The 27,920-nt window shown below is 43.2% G+C and overlaps 1 protein-coding gene across 12 annotated transcripts; it reads left to right on the forward strand.

Annotated features, from left to right (window-relative positions):
- The first annotated feature begins 453 nt into the window (after positions 1-453).
- On the forward strand, positions 454-26,309 carry si:ch211-199g17.2. 12 transcript variants are annotated; one of them, XM_036953231.1, is made up of 8 exons: positions 18,256-18,412; positions 18,914-18,986; positions 19,308-19,493; positions 19,601-19,915; positions 20,289-20,414; positions 20,489-20,546; positions 20,664-20,990; positions 21,743-26,309. In XM_036953231.1, the coding sequence occupies exons 4-8, from the start codon at positions 19,886-19,888 to the stop codon at positions 23,677-23,679; spliced, it is 2,478 nt and encodes an 825-aa protein (XP_036809126.1). In that variant the 5' UTR covers positions 18,256-18,412; positions 18,914-18,986; positions 19,308-19,493; positions 19,601-19,885; the 3' UTR covers positions 23,680-26,309. The 12 variants fall into 12 exon arrangements, with proteins under 12 accessions (XP_021428129.2, XP_036809126.1, XP_036809131.1 ...); XM_036953229.1 differs by having other exon boundaries at positions 18,257-18,412; positions 18,874-18,986; XM_036953234.1 differs by having other exon boundaries at positions 18,257-18,412; positions 18,874-18,986; positions 19,442-19,493.
- Positions 26,310-27,920: the final 1,611 nt, after the last annotated feature.

A 27,920-nucleotide genomic window follows, 5' to 3' on the forward strand; every position in this document is an offset into this window, starting at 1 on the left:
AGGGAAGTCAGTTTGGATTTTGGCGTCACTCCTATCAAATCCCATTGAGAGCACACGTCATTGACAGAAAAACTTGAATTGTTGCATCTCGTTGTGTTGTTGTCCTCCAGTGGCTAGCTAGCTAATATTGGCATTTCCTAAATTATCCATGGATGAAGATAGGGATTTGGACTTGTGGTTTTACTTAATTCTCCATACTGGCCAATGATTATAATGGCGATTCTGATCCAACTATAAAATACATTGTGCCCCCGGCCTAAATGTATGGAAGTTCAATATGAAGCTAGATGTAGAAGGCTAATGTTAACTAGCTAACGTTGCCCATGAATGGAAGTTAGGCTAGCGAGCAAGCATTTTAGCTAGGTAGCCGAGGACAACAACAAATAAAAGCGTGTCCTGTATGAAAGAGTCATAGACCGTTTCATCTACATGAAAAATAGGAGGATTGCATTGGCGTTTCTCCACAAGTAAAGTGAGTCAACATGTTTTTCTACTTGCACAAACGCGCACACACACACACATACACATATGCATACAGACATCAGAACCATGGACAGCCACATCGTATTTAGCTGGACTACATTGTTTTTGGTATCTTTTAGTTGTCACTGTATTCAACTATGCAGAGGTGATATGATGATGTTGAAATGTTGACATTGAAATGGTGCTGGAATAGTGGAGGCAGCTCCTGTTTTCTTTACGAGTTGCGGTAACTCTCTGTGGTTCTAAATCATTCGTTGTTTAGTGGTCTGAAAATGTTGGAAACCTTAATTTACTTGACCATGCCGTAGGTCATGTAACTAACTGTCTGTTACTGTACATGCAATATGCTTTGTGGACTTCACTGGACAGAGGTTGCTATCCGGTTTTGTGATTAAACAAAGTTGTGGTTGAATTTATTTCTGCCACAGTGTCTTCTTAATGCCTCTGCCTCTAGGCCTATATATCACGGTCGCAGGGCATATGAATTAACAGGTTATAGAGGGGGGTGGGGGCTTGGCTTCCCTGGTGATTTTACCCACGCACTGCTACTGCTAAAAACAGTTGTACAGTGTGCTCTGCAATAAGATAACCAGAGTAGGATTTCTAAACCAGATGAGATCTCAAATAGCAGTTCCCCAATACCATGGTCGGCATATGCATAATGTTGGATGCATTGGAATATTATTCTGAATTTTTCAGTACATATGTGACAATTATTTATTTCAGGAGTCAGCAAAACTAGTACTCTATATGTGCTCTAGGTCATTGGACACCATTAGATATGCACCTGTCGGTTATTCTTGTAACTGTTATGGCCAACTATGGTTACACCTCTTGGGTCTTTTCCAGAACAGCGACTCCCCTTTCAGTGGAGTCAGCAGGATGTCATGTATTGGTTATTCCTGTAGAGTGCCAAGGTCTGTTGCTATGGTCCTACATGCATGAAACTATTTCTGTGACTCTACAGGTTGCATGTCCTAATATGAAGGCAATATGACAACAGTGGCTAAATGCCAGAGGTGATGAGCCCTTAAGAGCAGTTACTATGAGTATGACGTAAGGAGGACACGTGTATAAAATGTGTGTGCCAAGACTGGAAGGCAGTTGTTTTCATCATCCAACTCGGCTTTTATTATAAAGTAATAAAAAGTCTATTTGAACTCACATGCTCCGGTATTTGTGAAATATGATTGACCAAATATTTCCATGACAATATAAGGTATGGAGAATGATAACGAGACTGTGGGATTATAGAACAAGTATTTGAGAAAGGAATGTGTGAGTTTCAAATACTACAGGTTCAATGAATGTGAGTATATTTAGGTGGTTTACATTATAAACTTTCCTACTGAGGGGTTTGGATTTCTGAGCTTTAACTATTATTAAGCATTAGTTATATTATTAAATCATTAGTGTCGTGGAAATATTGAATCAAATATTTCTCAGATACCGGAGCTTGTGAATCCAAATATACTTTTTTTTTTACAAAGAGTAACAAAGCTGAGCAATTCCATGGAATAAATTACTCTTCTTGTTCAGAACATCAGTATTTATACATTTCCATCAGACATGTTCCCTCCCTTCTATGTAAATTATTAACTCCCCTTGGACATGCGTCACTATTATCTTTATGACTTAATTCTGGCTTGTGTACGCCCACATCTGGCTCAGGTTAGATTATATTGGTGGTGCAACAACAGGTCCTCTATAAAAAAGAATAAATTTATTACATATATATGTTCCCATTATAAGTACATTTCAAATAGATTTTAATGAACACAACCATGTCTTCCCAATACATATACATAGTTTGTGGCTCCTGTATTGGTTGGTAAAAATTCATAGTCACTGTCCCACACCAGTTTAGGTCTATGTCACTTGGAAATGATTGACCCATGTACCCTGTGTTTGCCTTGACTAGATTCTATGTGGCTCCAAACAGTCTGGTCTTTTTTTGGCTCAGTTTAGCTTATTCACATAGATACCACTTAGTTCTGTTTCTTTAGGTCTAATGCTTAACTCTGTGTTGGACCACTCCTGCACTTCCATAGTCTTTCCACCTTCATTCTGTTTACATATGTCTTATGTTTAACCTTATATTGCTTCTTCTTCCTACTTCCAAAGGAAATAGTATGGGCACTGGAAAATTACAAGGAGACCGGAGACTCTCCAACATGGGTACTGGAAAATTACCAAAGAGCTGGATTTTTCACCCACATAAGTTATAATAGAGAAATGAGGGGTGCCATAATGAAGCTTGGGAGGTGCTGAGTGCAGGGAAAAACGGTCACATGGCAGTACTGATAAGGGGAGGAACCGTTTATTGCCCATATCACTTAGCTTCCTGCCTAGCATTAAACATGCAATGTTTAGCGATAAGTAGGAAACTCCACCCAAAGTTGGGTATGTATACTGCCACGGATGGAACCATGTCTTTGTTGATTCAGCTGTTCGATCCTCTGGAAGAATAAACTTGGTTTAAGCTTTTAGAGTGTCCGTTGAGTTCTTACACTGATAATTAGAATCTAAAACCACTATCTTCTAAAAGTTAACAGTGCCAATCTTGCCAATCCATTAATTATTTTACTTACTATGACTGGGTGTGAGATAGGGCTGGGCGATAAATCAATATCAATAATTATTGAGGTAATTACTTCCCTCAATAACGATACAAAAACCTTTAGATTCATTTTCGATAATGTCGATATAGAATAATTAGGGACAGTAGTCCATTTCACCTCTGACGCAGCTGTCATGCCCTGACCTTAGAGAGCTTTTTATGTCTATTTTGGTTTGGTCAGGGTGTGATTTGGGTGGGCATTCTATGTTCTTTATTTCTAAGTTTTGTATTTCTATGTTTTGGCCAGGTATGGTTCTCAATCAGGGACAGCTGTCTCTGATTGAGAATCATACTTAGGCAGCCTTTTCCCACCTGTGTTTGTGGGGGATTATTTTCTGTACCTGACAGAACTGTTCGTTGTCCTCTTTGTTGTTTTGTTTCAAGTGTTTTGATAATAAATCATGAACACTTACCACGCTGTGCTTTGGTCCACTTCTTCCACCAACGACAAGGGTCGTGACAGCAGCAGGAACGTGCGGAGAAGTGACAATATGCACGTGGAGAGGTATACACCCACTAAAAACCATTTAGTACCTCGAATGATAGAGTAGCCACTATTAACCACGAAAAATGAGTGATGTAGGCGAAAACAGTGGCAGTAATAGCCGTTGAGAAGGAGCAGCTTCCAACTAAGAAATGATTGATGAAAAGGGTTCAACTGTTTCAGTAATTTGGAAGTGGTTTGGCTTTTTGAAGTCTGACAAAGAGCAGAGCAATGTTCAGTGCAAATTGTGTCGTAGACAGGTGGCAACAAAGTCTAGTAATACGACAAACCTTTTTCAACATCTGAAGCAAAATCACTCTTTGGAACATGCAGGAAGTTTGAGTTTACGCCACGGTATTGATAAACGCCCCTCAAGTACCAGCCAATCTAGGGATGTTTGCCCGAAGCAGTCAACACTGACAGCGTTTATGCCCTACAAGCAAATATCGAAAAGACACTGACATCACAAATGCTATTATGCATTGCATTGCTAAGGACATGATACCAATTAGCACAGTCGACAAAAGGTTTCAATTGGCATATCAATTTAATTGACCCCAGGTGCGTGCTCCCTGACCGCAAACATGGAACAATTTTCCTTAAAGTATAATTTTATGTGTAGCTCACAATTTAAAAAAATGTAACCTTTATTTAACTAGGCAAGTCAGTTAAGAACAACTTCTTATTTACAATGACGGCCTATCAGGGAACAGTGGGTTAACTTTTTCAGGAGTAAAACAACAGATTTTTACCTTGTCAGCTCAGGGATTTGATCTAGCAGCCTTTTGGTTACTGGCCCAACGGTGCCTAGTGGTTTGTTCAGGCATTAGGCATTCTTGAGTCTGAAGCAGATATGCACCTTTTAAACATTATTTGATTAATATCGTGATAATTATCGTTGTCGAATGAAAAAATATATAGATATCGTGATCATTTATTTGCCATATCGCCCAGCCGTAGTGTGAGACATGTTTTCCATAATGTATGTTTCATGCATATGCAAATGAACAAAGAACACCATCACAAATACTGTTTCACCATTTATTGAGTACAGAGTCAAATAGCAAAGGTGTCTCAGGCAGTATTTGAAGTATCTAAATATAGCGTGACCTACCAATCAACCTACCAGTGCATTCGGAAAGTATTCAGACCCCTTCCCCTTTTCCACATTTTGTTACGTTACAGCCTTATTCTAAAATGGATTAAATTATTTTTATTCCCTCATCAATCTACACACAATACCCCATAATGACAAAGTGAAAACAGGTTTTAGAAATACCTTATTTACATAAGTATTCAGACCCTTTGCTATGAGATTCTAAATTAATCTCAGGTGCATCCTGTTTCCATTGATCATCCTTGAGATGTTTCTACAACTTGATTGGAGTCCACCTGTGGTAAATTCAATTGATTGGACATGATTTGGAAAGGCACACACCTGTCTATTGTCGTGTCTTTACTATCATTAACTGAAGACTGATAGTTTTTATCGAAGATTCTCTGTAATTAGTTATTACGCGATCAACTCGATCACGTAACTAATTAACTAGGAAGTCGGGGCACCAAGGAAAGATATTCAGATTACAAAGTTATAATTTCCTAAAATAACTTTTCAGATAATTTATCTGATCAATTAGTCTTCGAATTAATGAATTATTTACTTTGTTAGTCTCATTCCAAACGTCGTAAATTGTTGGTTATCTGCACAAACCCAGTCTTTACTATGAGTCATCCACACATCAATTGTCTTAAATCATTTATTTATTACTAACTAAGTAATTCACAGAAATGCATAAACAAACAAGGTAAATGTGGTTACATGAAATGATAGGAGAATGTGCCCTACTGGGCTAAACCGGCATGGCGGCTTGTTAGACAAAAGGGGAAGTGGGGGTCAAGTGGGGGTCAACTAAGAAGTCACTACAGAGTTAATATTTATAACAATTGAAATGCTAATCCTTTGCACATGAACGCTCACTCATTCGGGAACAATTGCAATCAATATATATATTTACGCTCACTCAGTGTGTCGTCTTGATCACAGGTGAAAAGTTCATTTATTTTGTAGAATTGTCCATCACTCTCCCTCTCTCTCTCGGTTGTGGTTAGAGGGGATTGTTCAGAGTGACATTCGTTATAGCATGGATGTTTCGGCGGTTGTCGTTCTTCGCGTTCAATGATACCGAATTCCTAGCTGCAGACTAGTAATTCATATCAAAGACTTGTTCTTATTCTGTCGGTATCGATAGTCTAAGAGTTTTACCACGTGGTATAGTTAAAAGATTCAGCAATGGTCTACAACCTTTGTCCTCCTAATGGAGAAAAACATGGTCTGCAACCTTTAGCCATCTCGTAATTGAGGTAAGCTCGGTCTGCTGATCAAAAACCCGAGTGGGGGTTTTATTCGGAAGGGCCGAAGAGGGCTGTCCCAAGATGTCTGACCCTAACTGGGCTCAGGGGCGGTCCTCTGATTTAGTTAGACCTCAGAAAACTATTTGTAGACCTCCACAAGTCTGGTTCATCCTTGGGAGCAATTTCCAAACGCCTGAAGGTACTTCTGTACAAACAATAGTATGCAAGTATAAACACCATGGGACCACGGAGCCGTCATACCGCTCAGGAAGGAGACACGTTCTGTCTCCAAGATATAAATATACTTTGGTGCGAAAAGTGCAAATCAATCCCAGAACAACAGCAAAGGACCTTGTGAAGATGCTGGAGGAAACAGGTACAAAATTATCTATATCCACAGTAAAACGAGTCCTATATCGACATAACCTGAAAGACTGCTCAGCAACGAAGAAGCCACTGCTCCAAAACCGCCATAAAAAAGTCAGACTACAGTTTGCAGCTGCACATGGGGACAAAGATTGTACTTTTTGGAGAAAGGGGGAGACTTGCAAGCCGAAGAACATCCCAAACGTGAAGCACGGGGGTGGCAGCATCATGTTGTGGTGGTGCTTTGCTGCAGGAGGGACTGGTGCACTTCACAAAATAGATGGCATCATGAGGCAGGGAAATTAAGTGGATATATTGAAGCAACATCTCAAGACATCAGTCAGGAAGGTAAAGCTTGGTTGCAAATGGGTCTTCCAAATGGACAATGACCCCAAGTATACTTCCAAAGTTGTGGCAAAAGGGCTTAAGGACAACAAAGTCAAGGTATTGGAGTGGCCATCACAAAGCCCTGACCTAAATCCTATAGAAAATGTGTGGGCAGAACTGAAAAAGCATGTGTGAGCAAGGAGGCCTACAAACCTGACTCAGTTACACCAGCTCTGTCAGGAGGAATGGGCCAAAATGTACCCAACTTATTGTGGGAAGCTTGTGGAAGGCTAGCGAAATGCTTGACCCAAGTTAAACAATTGAAAGGCAATGCTACCAAATACTAATTGAGTGTATGCAAACTTCTGACCCACTAGGAATGTGATGAAAGAAATAAAAGCTGAAATAAATCACTTTCTACTATTATTCTGACATTTCACATTCTTAAAATAAAGTGGTGGTCATAACTGACCTTAGACTGGGAATTTTTACTAGTATTAAATGTCAGGAATTGTGAAAAACTGAGTTTAAATGTATTTGGCTAAGGTGTATGTAAACTTCCGACTTCAACTGTAAATGTTTAATAACCTTTATCCTTTCGCCACCATTATCTTTCAGTCTCACTTCTGACTTATTTATGCTCATCTTATATTATATTGGTGGTGTCCCCATAGTACCAATACAAAAAATAATACATGTTTCTAATACAGATGCATGTCTAGTGGTGCCTTTAAATGATCAATGTGCGTGTCCAATGGCCTTCATAAGTCCAGGCATGACACGTAACGGTTAAGCCTGTATTGATTCAGCTTGTACATTCATATTGGTTCTGTTTACACATGGTTAACCCTATATCGATTCTGCTTACTACTTTTAAGAAAACAGTACAGATACTGGAAAATTCACAATACTGCCAAAATAAGGGAAACACTAACACAAATCGTCTTAATAGGGCATTGGGCCACGAGCCACCAGCACAGCTTTAAAGCGTCTTGCCATATAGTCTACAAGTGTCTGGAACTCTATTGGAGGAATGCGACACCATTCTTCAACGAGAAATTCAGTTTTGTTTATGGTGGTAGAGATCGCGGTCTCAGGCGCTGCTGTTCTGGGGGGGGGGGGGGGACAGCTAACTTCCTACAATTCAACACATTTTGCCATGGGGCAAAGAGAGAAATGTGGAGTTGTATAGCTTACCTCATGCTATTTTACACATGTTGCAATGAGGCTGAGAGAATGTAGCATTTTTAAAAGATAATTATTTTTTTTATATATGTTTGGATTGGGGGCCCCCAGTGCCTGGGCCCCCCCCCCCCCCCCCCCGCCTTGCGGGCTTTGAGGGGTGTGTGGTACATCAGTGGCAAATGGGCATTTTTATTCATGACCCTAAGGATGATGAGATGTGAATTGCTTAATTAACTCAGGAAATCAACTGCTTTCAATATACTTTGTATCCCTCGTTTACTCAAGTATTTCCTTTATTTTGTCAGTTACCTGTCATCCCCACACCCTCAAACGTAATGTTATTTGTGTTAAGTCTTCCAAACAGGATACAACTGGGCCCGTATTCATAGACCATCTCAGAGTAGCAGTGTTCTAGTATTTTAATGGTCAATAAATATGATCTATTTATGAATTCGGGCCCAGGTATTCTCACCATGAATTTTGATATTGACACTGAATTATCTTCCTCCGAGAATTCTGTGTGCCCCCATCTTGACCTTGTTAAAACCTGTAATATCGCTCCTCTTGTGGGTCGGCTCTCAACCCGGACCTGCCTATTTCACAGCTGTCGGTTATTCCTTGTCCTCTGTCCGAAGAGGCCCGATAAAGGCTTCTCAGCCTTGAAAACAAACTAGTCACAGCGTGCGATCCTATGAGTCTAATGTCCATGTTACCTCACCCCCTTGTGAGACAGCGCTTCCACTGTGATCATTTAAACCTCTTAAGGATCCGCCCCTTTTTTAAATTTTCGCCTAAAAGGACATACCCTAATCTAACTGCCTGTAGCTCAGGACCTGAAGCAAGGATATGCATATTCTTGGTATCATTTGAAAGGAAACACTTTGAAGTTTATGGAAATGTGAATTGAATGTAGGAGAATATAACACAATAGATCTGGTAGAAGAAAATACAAAGAAAAAACCCAACCGTTTTTTTTGTATTTTTTGTCTACCACCATCTTTGAAATGCAACAGAAAGGTCCCATATCTAGCCATCACTCTGTTTGTAATTCCGATGGTGTCCAAAAAAGGGCAGCAGTGTTTGTGCAAAGTTTCAGACTGATAACTTGAAGTATGAGCAAGCTACATGACATTTAGTGTGAAGTGACCCAGGTACATTTGGGCAAATTGTGAAGGATTACATTTCTCTGCAAGAATATCGTCAAATCTGTATACTTGGACTTTAATTTAGATTTTCCAGTATTAGTAGCCATATTGTAAGTTCAACATTTGCAAAACACACACAAGTTTTCATAACTTCATAACTCTCCGTATAAATCCAAACGTAATTTGACTGATTGAAACAACGTTTAGGGTTAGATTTTCAGATTCCTTTCTTTGCAAATTGAACGGGTACAAATACAAAATGGATCATGCTATATGGACCTTTTAGGATATGAAAAGGGATTTGATCTAACAAAACAACACTTCATGTTATCTCTGGGACCCTTGGGGTAATAAGTCAGAGCAAGATTTCAGAATGTAAGTACACATTTCACCTTCAGAGGTGAATTTATCAAACCTATCGCTGTGAAAAAAAGTGTTTTGTTGTTAGGAGCTCTCCTCAAACAATAGCATGGCATTTTTTTGCAGTAATAGCTACTGTAAATTGGACAGTGAAGTTATATTAACAAAAATGTAAGCTTTCAGCCGATATAAGACACTTATATGTACCGACATTTGTTGTTTCTCTAAAATGTGCGATCATAACAAACATTGCTACATGATTTACAACTGTCCCGTTGACGGAACACCTAAAGAAAATTGCTCAGAAAGCTTGGGGGGGCTAAATAAAACCACCCGCGGGCCGCTAGTTGGGAAACCCTGTTTTTCTATAATGCTTTTGAGTCTTTTTATTTTTTCACCGAAGTAGTTTTTAGATTTTGTATTACTGTTTAAATTTGACTGTTTTCCTTTTATATTTTTGTATAAAGGTTACCTTATTGATAGTTTTTTAACCGTTTCTAGGTATTTTTCCTTAGCTCTGAGAGCTTTTTCATCTTGAGGGGGAGAGAAAGGTAAGAACCATTTTCTTTTTGCTTGAAAGTCTGTCATTAAAATTGTATTAAACAAAAAACATTTTGCATAGGGTTGCCTAAGTATTTTAGTTAAAGGTGCCAAAAGTATTATGTATTATCAATACATATTGCATTTAGCATGTTTGCGTGACTAAATGTTACCACCTGGACTTGTTTATTCAGGAGACTGAAAAGATTTGGCATGGGTCCCCAGTTCCTCAAAACGTTACACAGCTGCACCATCGAGAGCATCCTCACCGGTTGTATCACCGCCTGGTATGGCAACTGCTCGGCATTCCCGACCATAATGCGCTACAGAGGATAGTGCGTACGGCCCAGTACATCACTGGGGCCAAGCTTCCTGCCATCCAAGACCTATATACCTGGCGGTGTCAGACGAAGGCCCAAAAAACTGTTAAACAGTCACCCAAGTCATAGACTGTTCTCTCTGCTACCGGCATGCGGTACCGGAGCACCAAGTCTAGTTCCAAAAGGCCCCTTAACAGCGTCTACCCCCAAGTCATAAGACTGCTGAACAATTAATCAAATGTCCACCCGGACTATTTACATTGACACCCCCCCTTTGTTTTTACATTGCTGCTACTCACTGTTGTATCTATGCATAGTCACTTTACCCCTACCTACATATACAAATGACCTCGACTAACCTGTACCCTGCACATTGACTCGGTACCAGTACCCCCTGTATATAGCCTCGATATTGTTATTTTATTGTGTTACTTTTTATTTTATTTTTTACTTTTGTTTATTTAGTAAATATTTTCTTTCTTGAACTGCATTGTTGGTTAAGGGCAAGTAAGTAAGCATTTCACGGCATGTGACAAATACTATTTTATTTGAACCCTGTTTCCATCAGAGTCACACAAGTGCATGTCATTTTACTTAAGTATTTTGTTCTTGTTAGCTGAGAATGTATGCATCTGGTCAGTCGACGGAGTCCTGGTTTCTGGAAGTAAAGCATTAGTGGGAGTTTCTAGGATCTAGCCCTAGCCAGGCAGGAAAGGTTAGTCTTCAAAATTACCATCGGCCTAATGGTGAAATACCTGCGCGGCTTCCTTCCTCACCGGCAACTGAGTTAGGAAGGAAGCCTGTATCTTTGTAGTGACTTGGCTTATTGATACACCATCCAAAGTGTAATTAATAACTCAAAAGGGATATTCAATGTCTGTTTTATTTACCGATCTACAAATAGGTGCCCTTCTTTGCTAGGCATTGGAAACCCTCCCTGGTCTTTGTGGTTGAATATGTGTTTGAAATTCCCTGCTTGACTGAAGGACCTTACAGATAATGTGTGGGCTACAGAGATGAGGTAGTGTGGGGATTTTCCAGTGCATGCGTTATGCATCTCAGAGTAGTAAGCAGAATCAATATAGGGTTAACCATTAGACGTGTAAGCAGAATCCATGTGATTGTCCAAAGCTGGATCAACACAGGCCTAGCCATTCTGGGTCATGCCTGGTCTTGTGAAGGCCATTGGACAGGCACATTGTGTAACGGCGTTCGTCTGTTGAAAGAGGAGCGGACCAAAATACAGCGTGGTGGTTACTCATGTTCTTTAATGAAGAAGAACAAACCAACAAATACAAAACAAACGTAACGCGAAAATCTATACAGCCTATCTTGTAACAACTAACACAGAGACAGGAACAATCACCCACAAACACAGTGAAACCCAGGCTACCTAAATATGGTTTCCAATCAGAGACAACGAGAATCACCTGACTCTGATTGAGAACCGCCTCAGGCAGCCATAGACTATGCTAGACACCCCACAAAACCCTAAGACAAAAACGCACCACAAAAACCCATGTCACACCCTGGCCTGACCAAATAAATGAAGACAAACATAATATACTACGACCAAGGACGCACGTCAAAACAATAGGGAGGGTCCGGGTGGGCGTCTGTCCATGGTGGCGGCTCCGGCGCGGGACGTGGACCCCACTCTATCAATGTCTTAGTTCCTCCCCCTCGCGTCCTAGGATAGTCTACCCTCGCCGCCGACCATGGCCTAGTAGTCCTCACCCAGAACCCCACTGGACTGAGGGGCAGCTCGGGACTGAGGGGAAGCTCGGCACTGAGAGGAAGCTCAGGCAGGTAGTTGGATCCGGCAGATCCTGGCTGACTGGCGGATCTAGAAGAGTCTGGTTGACTGGCAGATCTGGAAGAGTCTGGTTGACTGGCAGATCTGGAAGAGTCTGGTTGACTGGCAGATCTGGAAGAGTCTGGTTGACTGGCAGGTCTGGAAGAGTCTGGTTGACTGGCAGGTCTGGAAGAGTCTGGCTGACTGGCAGATCTGGAAGAGTCTGGTTGACTGGCAGGTCTGGAAGAGTCTGGCTGACTGGCAGATCTGGAAGAGTCTGGCTGACTGGCGGATCCTGGCAGACTGACGGATCTGCTGGCTGCTCCATGTAGACTGGCAGCTCTGGCTGCTCCATGCAGACTGACAGCTCTGGCTGCTCCATGCAGACTGGCGTTCCTGGCTGCTCCATGCAGACTGACAACCCTGGCTGCACCATGCAGACTGACATCTCTGGCTGCTCCATGCAGACTGACAGTTCTGGCTGCTCCATGCAGACTGACAGCTCTGGCTGCTCCATGCAGGCTGGCAGCTCTGGCTGCTCCATGCAGGCTGGCAGCTCTGGCTGCTCCATGCAGGCTGGCAGCTCAGGCTGCTCCATGCAGGCTGGCAGCTCAGGCTGCTCCATGCAGGCTGGCAGCTCAGGCTGCTCCATGCAGGCTGGCAGCTCAGGCTGCTCCATGCAGGCTGGCAGCTCTGGCTGCTCCATGCAGGCTGGCAGCTCTGGCTGCTCCATGCAGGCTGGCAGCTCTGGCTGCTCCATGCAGGCTGGCAGCTCTGGCTGCTCCATGCAGGCTGGCAGCTCTGGCTGCTCCATGCAGGCTGGCAGCTCAGGCTGCTCCATGCAGGCTGGCAGCTCTGGCTGCGCTGAACAGGCTGGCAGCTCTGGCTGCGCTGAACAGGCAGGAGACTCCAGCAGCACTGTAGAGGAGGAAGGCTCTGGCAGCGCTGAACAGGCGGGAGACTCCGGCAGCACTGTAGAGGAGGAAGGCTCTGGCAGCGCTGAACATGCGGGAGACTCCGGCAGCGCAGGAGAGGAAGGCTCTGGCAGCGCTGAACAGGCGGGAGACTCCGGCAGCACTGTAGAGGAGGAAGGCTCTGGCAGCGCTGAACATGCGGGAGACTCCAGCAGCACTGTAGAGGAGGAAGGCTCTGGCAGCGCTGAACAGGCGGGAGACTCCGGCAGCGCAGGAGAGGAGAAAAGCTCTGGCTGCGCTGAACAGGCGGGAGGCTCCGGCAGCGCTAAACAGGCGGGAGACTCCGACAGCACTGGAGAGGAGAAAGGCTCTGGCTGCGCTGAACAGGCGAGGCGCACTGAAGGCCTGGTGCATGGTGCTGGAACTGGTGGTACTGGGCCGAGGACACGCACAGGAAGCCTGGTGCGGGGAGCTGCCACCGGAGGACTGGTGTGTGAAGGTGGCACAGGATGGACCGGACCGTGAAGGCGTACTGGAGAGCCTGAGAGCAGGGCTGGCACAGGACGTGTAAGGCTAGGGAGGTGCACAGGAGGCCTGGTGCGTGAGGCTGGCACAATCTTCACCAGCCGACTAACACGCACCTCAGGACGAGTATGGAGCGCTGACCCAGGTGCCATCAAATCCCCGACACGCTCCGTCGGGCGAATATCTTGCATACTACGCCAAATCAACTGCTCTCTCTTCACTCTCCTCCAATTCTATTAACACCTCCTCGAGTGTCTCCTCATCTCCCATCCGTGCACTCTCCTCCATTCTGTCCAATAATTCCTCGACCCTCTCAGACTCAGCCCTCAGCTTCGCCGATAGCTCCGATAACATCCCTGGCTCCTTATGGTAAACAGGGGGAGTTGGCTCAGGTCTGACTCCTGACTCTGCCACACTCTCCCTGAGCCCCCCCCCAATACATTTTTGGGGCTGACTCTCGGGCTTCCTTCCGCGCCGCCGTGCTTTTCCCTCCAACTCCATTCTCCTATAACCCTCTTCGCACTGCTCCAGCGAATCCCAGGCGGGCTCCGGCACTCTCCCTGGGTCGACCGCCCACCTGTCTATTTCCTCCCAAGTAGTGTAGTCCCGATATTGTTGCTCCTGCTGCCGCTGTTGCTTCTCCTCATACCAACGCCTCTCAGCTCTCGCCGCCTCCAGTTCTTCTTTGGGGCGGCGATATTCTCCAGGCTGATCCCAGGGTCCTTCTCCGAACAATTCATCCTCCCATGTCCATTCCTCTCTTTGTTGCTTCTGCTGTCGCTGCCTGTCACCACGCTGCTTGGTCCTGGTGTGGTGGGTGATTCTGTAACGGCGTTCGTCTGTTGAAAGAGGAGCGGACCAAAATGCAGCGTGGTGGTTACTCATGTTCTTTAATGATGAAGAACAAACGAACAAATACAAAACAACAAACGTAACGCGAAAACCTATACAGCCTATCTTGTAACAACTAACACAGAGACAGGAACAATCACCCACAAACACACAGTGAAACCCAGGCTACCTAAATATGGTTCCCAATCAGAGACAACGAGAATCACCTGACTCTGATTGAGAACCGCCTCAGGCAGCCATAGACTATGCTAGACACCCCACAAAACCCTAAGACAAAAACGCACCACAAAAACCCATGTCACACCCTGGCCTGACCAAATAAATGAAGACAAACATAACATACTACGACCAAGGCGTGACACATTGGTTAATCAGTTATAGGCACCATTAGACATGCACCTGTATTAGGAAGGTTTGTGTGTATTAATTAAGTACTATTAGACATGCACCTGTATTAGGAACATGTGTATTCTTTTTTGTATTGATACTATGGTGACGCCACCAATATAATCTAAGATGGGCGTAAATAAATCAGAAGTGAGACTGAAAGATAATGGTGGCGAAAGGCTATTAATCATTTACATAAAGAGGAGTGACTATGTATGTTATGTAAGGATGAAACTGTATAAAATTAGTGTGCTAAGACTGGGAAGATCAGTCAGTCCATGGGCCAGCTCGGCTTGTTACTTTGTAATAAAGTCTATTTGAATTTACAAGTTCCGGTATCTGAAAAATATTATTGGATGAATATTTCCACGACAGTAGTTATTCAAAAATTCTGTTAAACACATTCCACAAAGAGGGAATCCATACAACGTATGTGACTTGTTAAGCAACTCATATCATATTTAGGCTTGCCATGACAAAGAGGTTGAATAGTTATTGACTCAAGACATGTCACCTTTTCATTTATAATTAGTAAAAATTTAGAAAAACACAATTCCACCTTGACATTATGGGGTATTGTGTATTTTATTTATTTATTTATTTTACCTTTATTTAACCAGGTAGGCAAGTTGAGAACAAGTTCTCATTTACAATTGCGACCTGGCCAAGATAAAGCAAAGCAGTTCGACAGATACAACAACACAGAGTTACACATGGAGTAAAACAAACATACAGTCAATAATAAAGTATAAACAAGTCTATATACAATGTGAGCAAATGAGGTGAGAAGGGAGGTAAAGGCAAAAAAAGGCCTTGGTGGCAAGGTAAATACAATATAGCAAGTAAAACACTGGAATGGTAGTTTTGCAATGGAAGAATGTGCAAAGTAGAAATACAAATAATGGGGTGCAAAGGAGCAAAATAAATAAATAAATTAAATACAGTTGGGAAAGAGGTAGTTGATAGGGCTAAATTATAGGTGGGCTATGTACAGGTGCAGTAATCTGTGAGCTGCTCTGACAGTTGGTGCTTAAAGCTAGTGAGGGAGATAAGTGTTTCCAGTTTCAGAGATTTTTGTAGTTCGTTCCAGTCATTGGCAGCAGAGAACTGGAAAGAGAGACGGCCAAAGAAAGAATTGGTTTTGGGGGTGACCAGAGAGATATACCTGCTGGAGCGTGTGCTACAGGTGGGAGATGCTATGGTGACCAGCGAGCTGAGATAAGGGGGGACTTTACCTAGCAGGGTCTTGTAGATGACATGGAGCCAGTGGGTTTGGCGACGAGTATGAAGCGAGGGCCAGCCAACGAGAGCGTACAGGTCGCAATGGTGGGTAGTATATGGGGCTTTGGTGACAAAACGGATTGCACTGTGATAGACTGCATCCAATTTGTTGAGTAGGGTATTGGAGGCTATTTTGTAAATTACATCGCCAAAGTCGAGGATTGGTAGGATGGTCAGTTTTACAAGGGTATGTTTGGCAGCATGAGTGAAGGATGCTTTGTTGCGAAATAGGAAGCCAATTCTAGATTTAACTTTGGATTGGAGATGTTTGATATGGGTCTGGAAGGAGAGTTTACAGTCTAACCAGACACCTAAGTATTTGTAGTTGTCCACGTATTCTAAGTCAGAGCCGTCCAGAGTAGTGATGTTGGACAGGCGGGTAGGTGCAGGTAGTGATCGGTTGAAGAGCATGCATTTAGTTTTACTTGTATTTAAGAGCAATTGGAGGCCACGGAAGGAGAGTTGTATGGCATTGAAGCTTGCCTGGAGGGTTGTTAACACAGTGTCCAAAGAAGGGCCGGAAGTATACAGAATGGTGTCGTCTGCGTAGAGGTGGATCAGAGACTCACCAGCAGCAAGAGCGACCTCATTGATGTATACAGAGAAGAGAGTCGGTCCAAGAATTGAACCCTGTGGCACCCCCATAGAGACTGCCAGAGGTCCGGACAACAGACCCTCAGATTTGACACACTGAACTCTATCAGAGAAGTAGTTGGTAAACCAGGCGAGGCCAGTGGCAAAAAAAATCTACATTCAATACATTTTAAATTCAATCTAACACAACAAAATGTGGATAAAGTAAAGGGGTGTGAATACTTTCTGAAGGCACTGTACATATCTACCTGAAACACATTACTCATTGTGTTTCTCTTATTATGTGTTTTACTTTTCTTTTAGTTATTTTCTTTCTCTCTGTTTTGTTGTTTATGAAGCATGTGACAAATAAAATTAGATTTGATTTATCCATCTCTCTTGACTTTGTTTACTCATCTTTCTACTTGTGTCTAAGTGCTGTGGTGTATGCGCATTCAATCACACGAGAGGGACCTGTCAGCAAACCATGTCTTATCACAAGGAAAGGCCCATTCTTGGAAAGTCCCCAACACTACAGAGCTCTAGGTGGCCCAATGTTTTCCGGGTGTACTTGTATAATGATTTATGTGTGTTTCTAAGGATGCACATGCTATCTCTCTCGGTAGAGAACACTGTCCCTTTAACATACTCTGCTTTCCTAAGTATGAAGCATAATACTGTTTTTCTAAGTATACCCCAAAATGCAGATACACAGGATGTCGGTATCTAAGTGTGATTTCCTGTTGCAACAACAAACCCTTTACCAAAAGGTCCCTTGTATTGTCAGTATTCACATTTCCCTTAACACAAGGTGTATTTAATATCTCAAATTTTAAATCAAATTATAATTCCTATCAACATTTCCCAACCCAACAATAGTAGCCTATTCTCATAATACTGCTGGCACAAGTCTACCAGTCCTAAAGTTTTCATTTTGTTCCTCTTCTCGTTATAAGCAGAGACAAGACTACAACTACATTTCAAGCAACATCATATGTATCTATACACCCTTGGGAGATCTCTCCACACAACATCCTTCTGTACACCCTCTTTGTTCCCATCTCTTATGTGCATTTCTACAACCCATAACTCCTCTTTACTCCCACACCTTCAAAATCACATAAACATATTTAAATCGAATTCTTTGAGACTCTAAAAGGACACTAAGAATTACACACACCCTCATTCTAATAGATTTAGTATGATGGATACAATCAATTACCATACATTGAATAAAATTAGAACACTATGTCAATAGACAAATGTATAACTCTTGAACAGGATAAAAGATTAAGACTGTGGAGGTGAGAAAAGGAAGCTGTTCAAGATTCATTAGCTCCTGAGTAAAGCCAGAGAGAGCATGTCTGCTAGAATTGCAGACAGCTCACTGAGGATGGTAACTTGGAAGGCATCTTTCCAGATGGCGTCCACGTTTGACTGGCAGAGGGTTTTGTATGTTCAGTTGATGGTGACATTACACAGACCCGGAACTCTTCATACAGCAACATTATCTTTATGGCTGTTTTGTTCTTTAGTGTTTCATAGCCAACTTCATGTCATGCAGGACAATATAATGTACACGTTTTGAGCTCTCACATTGTTCTTCAAAGATTTCCTAGAGAATGTATTTTTATTGTGTATCATTTTGACCCATTCAATTATAATCATTTTTATTACCGCTCAAACTCTGATTTACGAAAGGAAGACGTGCGATTAACAGGCTGTAATAAATTCCTCACCCCTCTTTGGTTCCGCACTCTTGAGTTTCTCCCGCTGTATCTAACCTCATGCTTTACGCAGTGCGGTCGTCGAGTTGATAATCCGTGTCAGTAATCTCTTTTAACAATTTATTTCAGAAAGACAGATCAAACACACCATTTCCCCTGACGTGGAGTACAGACCGGTAGGTCATTCTATTGTTATACGTTAATTAGCCATATGGATAACTTTTTTTACTTGCTGGCTAGCTAGTTGCTTGCTGGCTAGCTAGTTGCTTGCTGGCTAGCTAGCGTTAATGTAACTTAAGTTCTGTCGGAGTTTCATTCGCACACATTTGATTGTTAACGATAGCTTGGCGAGAGTGACATTTATACTTCAGTTTTCATACGAGCCTTGATTTGGTAGCTTATCGAATGTTTTTATCCTGACACTCCAGTTTCGTTTCTTGGCTAGCCACTTTCGTTTTGCTAAACCATTTGGAAGAAAATATTGCTGACGCTTTAGCCAGGTTAGACAGGCCAGTGACCACATTCAAGTTGTTACTGACCTATTCTTCCATTTTAGCACATTGCGCTCTGTTCCTGCCGAGATGAATTATTATATCTACATTAAGGATTTGTATGTTCTTCTATCTCGCAAATATAGATCGAGTCCTGTAGTTGAGTTATATTTGACTTTTTATCAGCACACCTCGGTGACGCCAGTCAATCAGCTACATCACCTTTCACATGCTCGTGCATCATCAACAAAGACGAATGGTGAGACTGATAGTCGGCTTCATTTTCAAGTATTGTGTTGGTAAAGAATGGATTTGGCAATATATTTGTATGGTCAAACTGTGTGACATATGATATTGTGAAACATTGCACCGTTAAACGTGAGCAGGAGTCTATTTTATGGAATTGATTGGGATCAATGCCAATTGTCAATCGAGCATGGCAAAATGAGATTGAGTCTTGACTTAAATGGGTGCTGTAAAGTCAAACTGACAGATGTAGAGTGTGGTATAGCAGCTAGATAATGCATTATCTCGATATTATTAAAAAAACATAGCTGATATCTGCTTCTGTCCCTTGCAGCCCCGTATTTGCAGTGACTGGTGTTGTTGAGCCACCTTGTGGTGTTTGCACACAGTGTTTCCCCCCCTGCCTCCCTCTCTCTTTCTCCATCTGCTCTGTCGCTCTTTTTTCTCTCACTCTTTCTCGGTTGTTAGGGTGTTTGACACCTGAGGTCTGCCACTATGCAGCCTGGAGGAGCACACAATGGTAGGCAATGGGTTATCAGCTCTTTATTCATCCTCATTCATTCATTCCTCAACATCCTCTCTTTCTTCCTTTCATTGTCATTCATTCATTCTCTCATCCTCATGTAGCTGTGTGTGGCCAGAGCCTGCTGTCCAACTCCCTTAGGGTGTATCTGAACAACAAGAACAGACTGCAGCCCATAATCGGTCAGGAACAACTCTGTGTTTTTGTAAATGATACGACTGTGTTTTAGACCAATGTGTGTACTTTAGACCTGTGTGTACTTCACGTGTGTGTGTTTTTAGGTCTGGGCTGTGTGACAGAGTGTGTGACACTCGGCAGGGACTCTGAGGCGGTGTACCTGTGAGGTGTGTGTGTGTCGTCTCAGTAAGGCTGATGTCAGGAGCCACATCATGGGGAGTCTCCACCGATACAACTACATTGTGAGTGTGGGATGTGTGTTTCTGGATCTGTGCTCTTTACTCACAAGCTACTTAATGATTCTGATGTCTTATTGTAATACCTGTACGGTTAAACCACACCTCTTTACACCAGGGTTTCTCAATCCTGGTCCCAGGGACACAAAGGGGTGCATTTTTTTTGTGCCCTAGAATTAACACACCACATTCTTATCAAAGGCTTGATGAGTATTTTTTTTAAATCTGGTGTTTTAGTGCTAGGACAAAAACAAAAATGCGCACCCTGTTGGGGAATGCGAAACACTGCTCTACACAATCACTGACCTACAACTAGCCTAATACAGCTGCATGTATACCACTTGTGTGTTTCCTCTCTCTTGTGGCTGTCGTTGTATAGAAAGTCCATCACCCTCACTTTGTGTCAGAGTGGAAGCAGAGTCCTCCTGACCTGTCCAAGCTGGCCCGGCCTCTTATGGAGATGGCTCAAATACTAGAGAAGAGAGAAGGAACCGGGGACGTACAGGTATGTGTGTGTCTGTGCATGCTGGGGTGATGTGTGTGTGCGTGCAAATCTCCTCTGTCCTGTCTTTCTGTTAGGTGCTGAAGTTGGATGCTGCCATGTATGACGATATGACAACACACAGCGAAAGTGATGGTCAGTCCATATTCTCTCTTCTCCTTCATCCATCAGTTTTTTTTCTCTTTGTACCAGTCGGCGTCACTCACGCTGTCCGCCCCCCCGGATCTATCGTTCTCTCTCTCTCTCCTCCAGCTCTCATCCTCTTGCATGCCATCAGGACTGGGAGGGAGCAGAGAGATCTTCAGAGCCAATCAGTGAAGCAATCAGTCCAGTCGGAGTATCTTACCATCCAGTCACAGAGAACCGTGATATCGCCTCGAAGGCTCTCCGTCCAACCAGAGGGGCCTGTTGTCCAGCTTGACAACCGAACCGTCCTATGGAGGAGTCCGACCACCCAGAGTCGGAACTCATCTAGCCAATTGGAGAAGTCCCCTGTCTTGCAGCAGAGTGTCTCTATCCAATCACGGCTTAGTTCGTTGGAGGAGGAGGAGTTTCTCCATGGAAGCAAGCCACTGGTTGGTGAGTGTATGACCTCATGGGATGATGCGCCAATTTTGTTAATGGGTGGTTAAAGACATTGGGTACCACTGTGTTGGAAATAACCTTTTGACAGTTAGTTTAAAGCCCCAATGCAGCTGTTTTCATCCCCATGTCAAATAATTTCTGGATAACAATTAAGTACCTTCCTGTGATTTTGTTTTCAATCAAAATTGAAAAAAATATACAAAAATAGCTTCTTGGCAAGAGCAATTTCTCAAGCAAGAGCAGTCATTTTGCTAGGACTGTCTGGGAGTGGTCTAAGTGGGGGAGGGGAAAAAACGAAAACTAGCTGTTATTGGCAGACTGGTTTGGAACTCTTTCTTATTGGTCTATTAACTAATTTACCGGATGGTGATGTCACCAGGCAGGCCAAAACTACATTCCACCAAAACAGGCTGAAATGACAGGCGGTCTTTTCAAACAGCTCTTGCACTAAAAGGGCATTATAATAATTTTCACATTAGTATTCCAACTCCTAGTGTGGAAATGTACATAAAAACACAGGAAAGTCACATTTTTGACGGCACTGGCCCTTTAATTCATTTTTTATGATTTACGTCCCCTGAATCATTCCCTGCTACACACATTGTGTTTTCTTTATTTTGCCTATAGAAAAATGTATCTAACTTTTTACTAACATTTATCACTCTTCTTTGTGAGTGTCTTTCTCTCTCTCGTTGCCTCTTTCTCTCTCCCTCGCTCTCTTCGTCTCCTTTTGTCTCTCACTTAAGGTGCTTCACTGAAGCGTCCTGCCTCATCATGGCAGCATGACCCCTCTCTTTCCCCGACCCCAAATGTCACAGCTGGAAGTCAGACATCTCTGGGCGGGCCTGAGGGGAAGGGGGCGGGACTGCAGGGGGTTCCTGCAAAGTTGATTCGCTGTGAGCCGGTGTTCAAGGTCAGTCTATCTATGACGGACGGCCCCTGGCTGTTGGAGAGGAACTCCTTCAGCCTGGAAACCTCCCCCTCCTCCCTCAGACACGCCTCACCCCTTCACTCCCCCACCGTAGATGCCTCACTCCAACCCTCTCCCGCTCCCTCACGTTTGCTTGGCCAGCCGGGAAACTCAGTTGCCGCAAGACTCGGAAACACACATGAAAATAGACACACTCCGGGACATGCACACACTTCGACTATGAGACTGAGCCCAGCCATACCTGATCAGCAGCTGACTATGGGAGATGACACCGAGAAAGACCGTCTGTATCTCGGAGGGGAACAGAGGTTCACCGACTATGCTTTGTACGATGGCAGAGAGAAAAACACAACTGACGATCTCTACTCTGTCAAAGAGCAAAACAGTACTGACCTGGTTTACCTCAGGAGAGAGCAGGACCGAACTGACCATCTGTATTCAGCAAATAACCGACTCACTGACACAAAGTTCCATGTCCGAGTGGGGCAGAACAACCGACAAGGCAGTATTTACCCCGGTCTAGCCTGTGCCAGAGACATCACTGACACAGCGTCTGTTGCCGGGCCGATTCTCTTCACTACCGGCCGTCTCTTGAAGGAGAGCTTGACAGACACTCCTCTAATGGAAGAAGAACAGGAGGAGGAGAGGGGGAATGAGTGTCATTCTGGGGCACAGAGGCTTGCAGAGGATGACAGGACAACTGACAGTCTGTACTCTACTGGAGAGAGGATAACAGACCGTGGGTTTTCCACAGGAAGCAAGTCAACTGACAAAATGTACCAAACAGGAGAACGATCAACTGACAATCAGTCTTTTACAACAGAAGTGACAACTGACCGTTGGTATGCTACAGGAGAGGAGCTAACTGACCGTCAGTTGATGGAGGAAGAGGAGCGATGCAGAGCTGAAATTCAGAATGGAGTTGGGCTCATCGTGGAGGTCATGGTGGAGGAGGGGGAGAGAGAGGAAGGAAAGGATGGAGAGAGGGAGGAGAACTCAGACTTTTACCACCAACAGTATTTGCAAGGCCAGCCTCCACAACGGCACCAGGCGCAGGGGTTCACAGGAACTCATAGGGGCGCCGTAGGGCTTCATATGGTTGACACAGCAGATCTCAGACATGACATAGCCCTTCATAGAGATCAGGCAGAGCCAGCCCTTCACCGAGAAGAGATGAGCAGTTGTATGGGTGACATAGCAGCCATGCAGCAGGTGCAGTTATGTGAGGCTGAGTACAGAGAAGCATGGGCCTATGGAGGCACACAGCTGACCCCTGACACCTCTAGATCAGGTCTGCAGGAGTATGAGACTGACCCTGGCTCCTACTTGCCATTCCCAGAGGGCCACAGAATAAACTGTGACCCCTACCAAGTGGTTTCTGATTGGTTTAGAACCAACCCTGGCCCGCACTTCGTTCACTCTAACCCTGACGAGTTTACACCCCAGGTCCTACCGTACCCCCACAATACAATGCCCCAGGGGATTGGACCCAATCCCCACTCTGGTCCCTTCCCCATGAAGATGAGGGGTGTGCAGTCACAGGAGTACAGAAGGCTCCCCAGCCCCCCATTTGTTATGGTGTCTAGACCCTGCCACCCTCAGCCCTTCTTTCCAGGACATGAAGGCTTTCTGTCCCCCCGGCACGGCCCAGCCTTACCTCCCAGCCCTCCCCACTACAGAGGAGCCTACTTGGGCCACAGCCCTGCCCGGAGTCCCTGGGCAGCTCCAGGACCAGGACCTCCCTGGGTCTAATTACCACACACCATACATAAATCCACCAGGATAGTTATTTGTGGCAATTTAGACACTGTTGTTTTAGATGGACAGGTGTTTTGTGTGTTTTATACACTTTAGGTTCTATTGTTTTTATAGCTGTCTTAAACCAACAGTATCCCATCCATTGTATAAGTGCTGATTTTTAGGTACTTCCCCTGTATGATGTCATGAAATCTCATTGACAACTGTCAACGATTCAACTCACCGGTTCAATTCTGTTACCAATTCAGATTTATACAAGACTTGTTTGTTTTAAGTTGTTTGTCTCCTGCCGTCGAGTCAAGATGGAGCTGAGATGGATAAATAGACAACACGTTGAACACTGGCTAAATTTTATAATATTATGAACTCAGTTTGTGAAACGCTGCTTCAGCGACCAATTAGAGACATTATGAAGAAGGGAAATCTATTTTTCAACAACAAATATTTTGGTTAATGAAAAAAAAATCTAAATGTAAATATAACCTAGGGTTTATTTTACACAATAAGGGGATCAATTAGGGGTTCAACATTGACCTTTCCAGAACTGTCTAGAAGGAGGCGCTGTATTCGTTTTCAGTTCAACCAGCTGAGGGAAGCAGAGCTGAATAAGTTGTTTAAAATGAGGTTCAGAAACACAACACTTGTTAAAATAAACAGTATTATTTTCAAATGTTTTTCATACTTGCCATGTGTGCTCCCCTCATTAAGTTGGGTTTATTTCAGTGTGACAACAGCTGTGGCCAGTGTTATATTTTGACTTTGGTTCACACACCTTTACATTGGCTTAATTGAGTAGATTTGATTCCATTTGTTGAATTATTAGTGTTAATTTGAAGATTATTCCCCAAAAATGTTTGTGCAGCAGGTACAACTGACTTGGATTCGCCTCTTCCTATAGTCAGACTACGCGCTGCCCTTTTCTTTTTCAAGGAACTGTCGGGTCTCAACTCACTTTTGAAAAGTAGAATACACCAGGTGCAATTTTGACATTTTGTTGTGTATCAGCAGTTTCCCACTTATGACAGTCGCTCAATGAGCCCATGTCAGCAAAACATTTTAAGATTGCTAGGTAAGGTAGTTGAGCCAGGGGCCCTGACCTCCAGGGGGGCCTCCATTGATTTTTGTAATTTTGTCACTCTTTTACAGACACTATACACACACAAAAGTATATGTGGATCTGGATATTTCAGCCACACCTGTTGCTGACAGGTTTAAAATCGAGCACACAGCCATTCAATCTCCATAGACAAACATTCACAGTAGAATGGCCTTACTGAAGAGCTCAGTTACTTTCAGCGGGGCACTGTCATAAGAGTTCCACATTCTCCAACAAGTCAGTTTGTCTAGAGCTACTCGGTCAACTGTAATTGCTGTTATTGTGAAGTGGAAACGTCTTGGAGAAACAACAGCTCGGCTGCGAAGTGGTAGGCCACACAAGCTCACAGAACGGGACCGCCGAGTGCTGTAGAGCGTAAAGATTGTCTGTCCCCTGTTGCAACACTCACTACTGAGTTCCAAACTGCCTCTGGAAGGAATGTCCGCACAAACTGTTTGGCGGGAGCGTCATTAAATGGGTTTCCATGGCCGAGCAGCCGCACGCACACAAGCCTAAGATCACCATGTGCAATACCAAGCGTCGTCTGGAGTGGTGTAAAGCTCGCCGCAATTGGACTCTGGAGCATTGAAAATGCGTTTTTCTGGAGTGGTGAAGCGTGATTCACCATCTGGCAGTCCGATGGACGAATCTGGGTTTAGCGGATGACAGGAGAATGCTACCTGCCCCAATGCTTAGTGTCAAGTTTGGTGGTGGGGGAATAATGGCCTGGGGCTGTTTTTTACATGGTTCGGGCTAGGCCCCTTAGTTCCAGTGAAGGGAAACCTTAACACTACAGCATACAATGACATTCTAGATGATCATGTGCTTCCAACTTCGTGGCAACAGTTTGGGGAAGGTCCTTTCCTGTTTGAACATGACAATGCCCCTGTGCACAAAGCAAGGTCCATACAGAAATGGTTTGGAAGAACTTGATTGGCCTGCACAGAGCCCTGACCTCAACCCCATCGAACACCTTTGGAATGAATTGGTACGCCAGACCTAATCACCCAACTGGTAGCAAGTCTCCGCAGCAATGTTCCAACATCTAGTGGAATGCCTTCCCAGAAGAGTGGAGGCTATTATAGCAGCAAAGGGGGGACCAACTCCATATTAATACCCCTGATTTTGGAATGAGATGTTTGACGAGCAGGTGTCCACATACTTTTGGTCATATAGTGTATAATATGAACATGGCATAAGTCATGACAAAATGTGTAACTGAAACATGTCCTCTCCACCTCATGGTGAACTGTGTAGAATTCCAGGATATTACCTTTGAAACGGCAAGATGTTCTCCACCTGAGGAGGAGGAGGGGGGAAATCATGATCAGCATGATCAAACTTTTCAAGCAGGTCTATAAAATGGTTAATGTAGCACAGCTGGAGTCAAGTTTTTTTTTTACCTGTTTTTCCATTGAGTCACTTAATGCTGTATTCAAGTGTCTCATACTGTAGTTTATTTTCTTATTTGCTGCTGTATTTGAGTACATTATGGCCTTCAGGCTAATAAAGTCACAGTATCCATTGATCTCCTGCTCCAGTCATCTAATGCAGTGGCTCCCAATTTATTATTTTTTACCAAAAACAAACCAAATCTTACATGAAGTCATTGTCATTCTGTAGTAACGCCTGTTTTTTGATCTTATGAATTTCTGACCTTGGAAAACCCTTAGAGGGTTGGGAAACAAAACACTGATCTACTAATATCTTCCATAACATTATCCAGCTGTCATGTGAAGGCTTGAGAAGGAAGTACTGTGCACACCTCAACGTTGCAACATAATCTACTTTATTGAATCTGGTTGTTCTCAGTAATATTATTTACATATTGAAATAGTGCAAACAAGTAAGGAAGCCAGATAAATGAGAAAGTCCTCTAGCAAACAAGTAAGGAAGCCAGATAAATGAGACAGTTCTCTAGCAAACAAGTAAGGAAGCCAGATAAATATGAGTCCTCTAGCAAACAAGTAAGGAAGCCAGATAAATGAGACAGTCCTCTAGCAAACAAGGAAGCTAGATAAATGAGACAGTCCTCTAGCAAACAAGTAAGGAAGCCAGATAAATGAGACAGTCCTCTATCAAACAAGTAAGGAAGCCAGATAAATGACAGTCCTCTAGAAAACAAGTAAGGAAGCCTGATAAATGAGACAGTCCTCTAGCAAACAAGTAAGGAAGCCTGATAAATGAGACAGTCCTCTAGCAAACAAGTAAGGAAGCCAGATAAATGAGACAGTCAACTAGGTGTCACCCTATTACAAGTTCACTGAACGTGTGTGGAAGACACTGCATTTCCAGTCACGAAAACACAGCAAACTATCAAACCTTTGAAGTCAACATTTACTATTTTCATATGTATTACCTTAACCTTGTTACCTTGTTTGGTAAAGAAATTAAATACAAACCCTATTTCGCAGCTTGCTCAAATGCAATAAACTCAAAATTAATGCGATTGGACAGTTTTGTCAGAGCCTCAGAGAGTAACCAATAACATGGCTCTCATCAGAAACGCTGTGAATTAAAGGTGAAACAGGATCAGGAAATATAAATATAATAATCATTGCTCTTCACCCATCCTGTTTCCTTATCATACGTTGCAATTCTAAGTAGAAGCATATGCTTGTCATACTAACAGCAATGATGATTGTTAAAGTTCATGAACAGTCAAAATCATGTTTTTCATGAAATTGGATGAAACCAGATTAAAGTGTGATGACTAAAGTATGCCATGCCAAACACTTGGATTAAGGAGGCGGGATTATTAAGGGGATAGGATGACATCACCCTAACGCTTATTTTAATGCACCAATGGTAGCATGATATTCGCTTAATTTAAATAAGTACCACCTTGTAACCAACATTGGAGTGTTTGCGGAGGGGTCGTGGTTTATATAGCTTGATAGCTACTTGATAGCCACTCTACTGGTGCCAAAATTTGACCGTGTCGGCAAATATATTTAAATGTTTACACTATTCATCTATGACAAAGATTTTTATATCATTAACCAGGTTTCCATCCAAACGTGTTATGTGCGTAAAGCACGTCAGATCATTTTTTTTTATGACAGGCCTGGTTAACAGACATTTTGACCAAGTGGGGTCTTTTTATATCGGTAAAATGTATTATGCAATAAATGTCAGA

Source organism: Oncorhynchus mykiss, chromosome 18, assembly GCF_013265735.2.
Source record: "Oncorhynchus mykiss isolate Arlee chromosome 18, USDA_OmykA_1.1, whole genome shotgun sequence".
NCBI lineage: Eukaryota > Metazoa > Chordata > Actinopteri > Salmoniformes > Salmonidae > Oncorhynchus > Oncorhynchus mykiss.

What these genes read in the sequence shown, in the direction of transcription:
- si:ch211-199g17.2 (XM_021572454.2), top strand. Translation starts at nt 19,886, where the DNA reads ATGGGGAGTCTCCACCGATACAACTACATT. An exon ending in TCCACCGATACAACTACATT is followed by an intron (nt 19,916 to 20,288) that starts GTGAGTGTGGGA and finishes GTCGTTGTATAG; the next exon opens with AAAGTCCATCACCCTCACTT. An exon ending in AAGGAACCGGGGACGTACAG is followed by an intron (nt 20,415 to 20,488) that starts GTATGTGTGTGT and finishes TCTTTCTGTTAG; the next exon opens with GTGCTGAAGTTGGATGCTGC.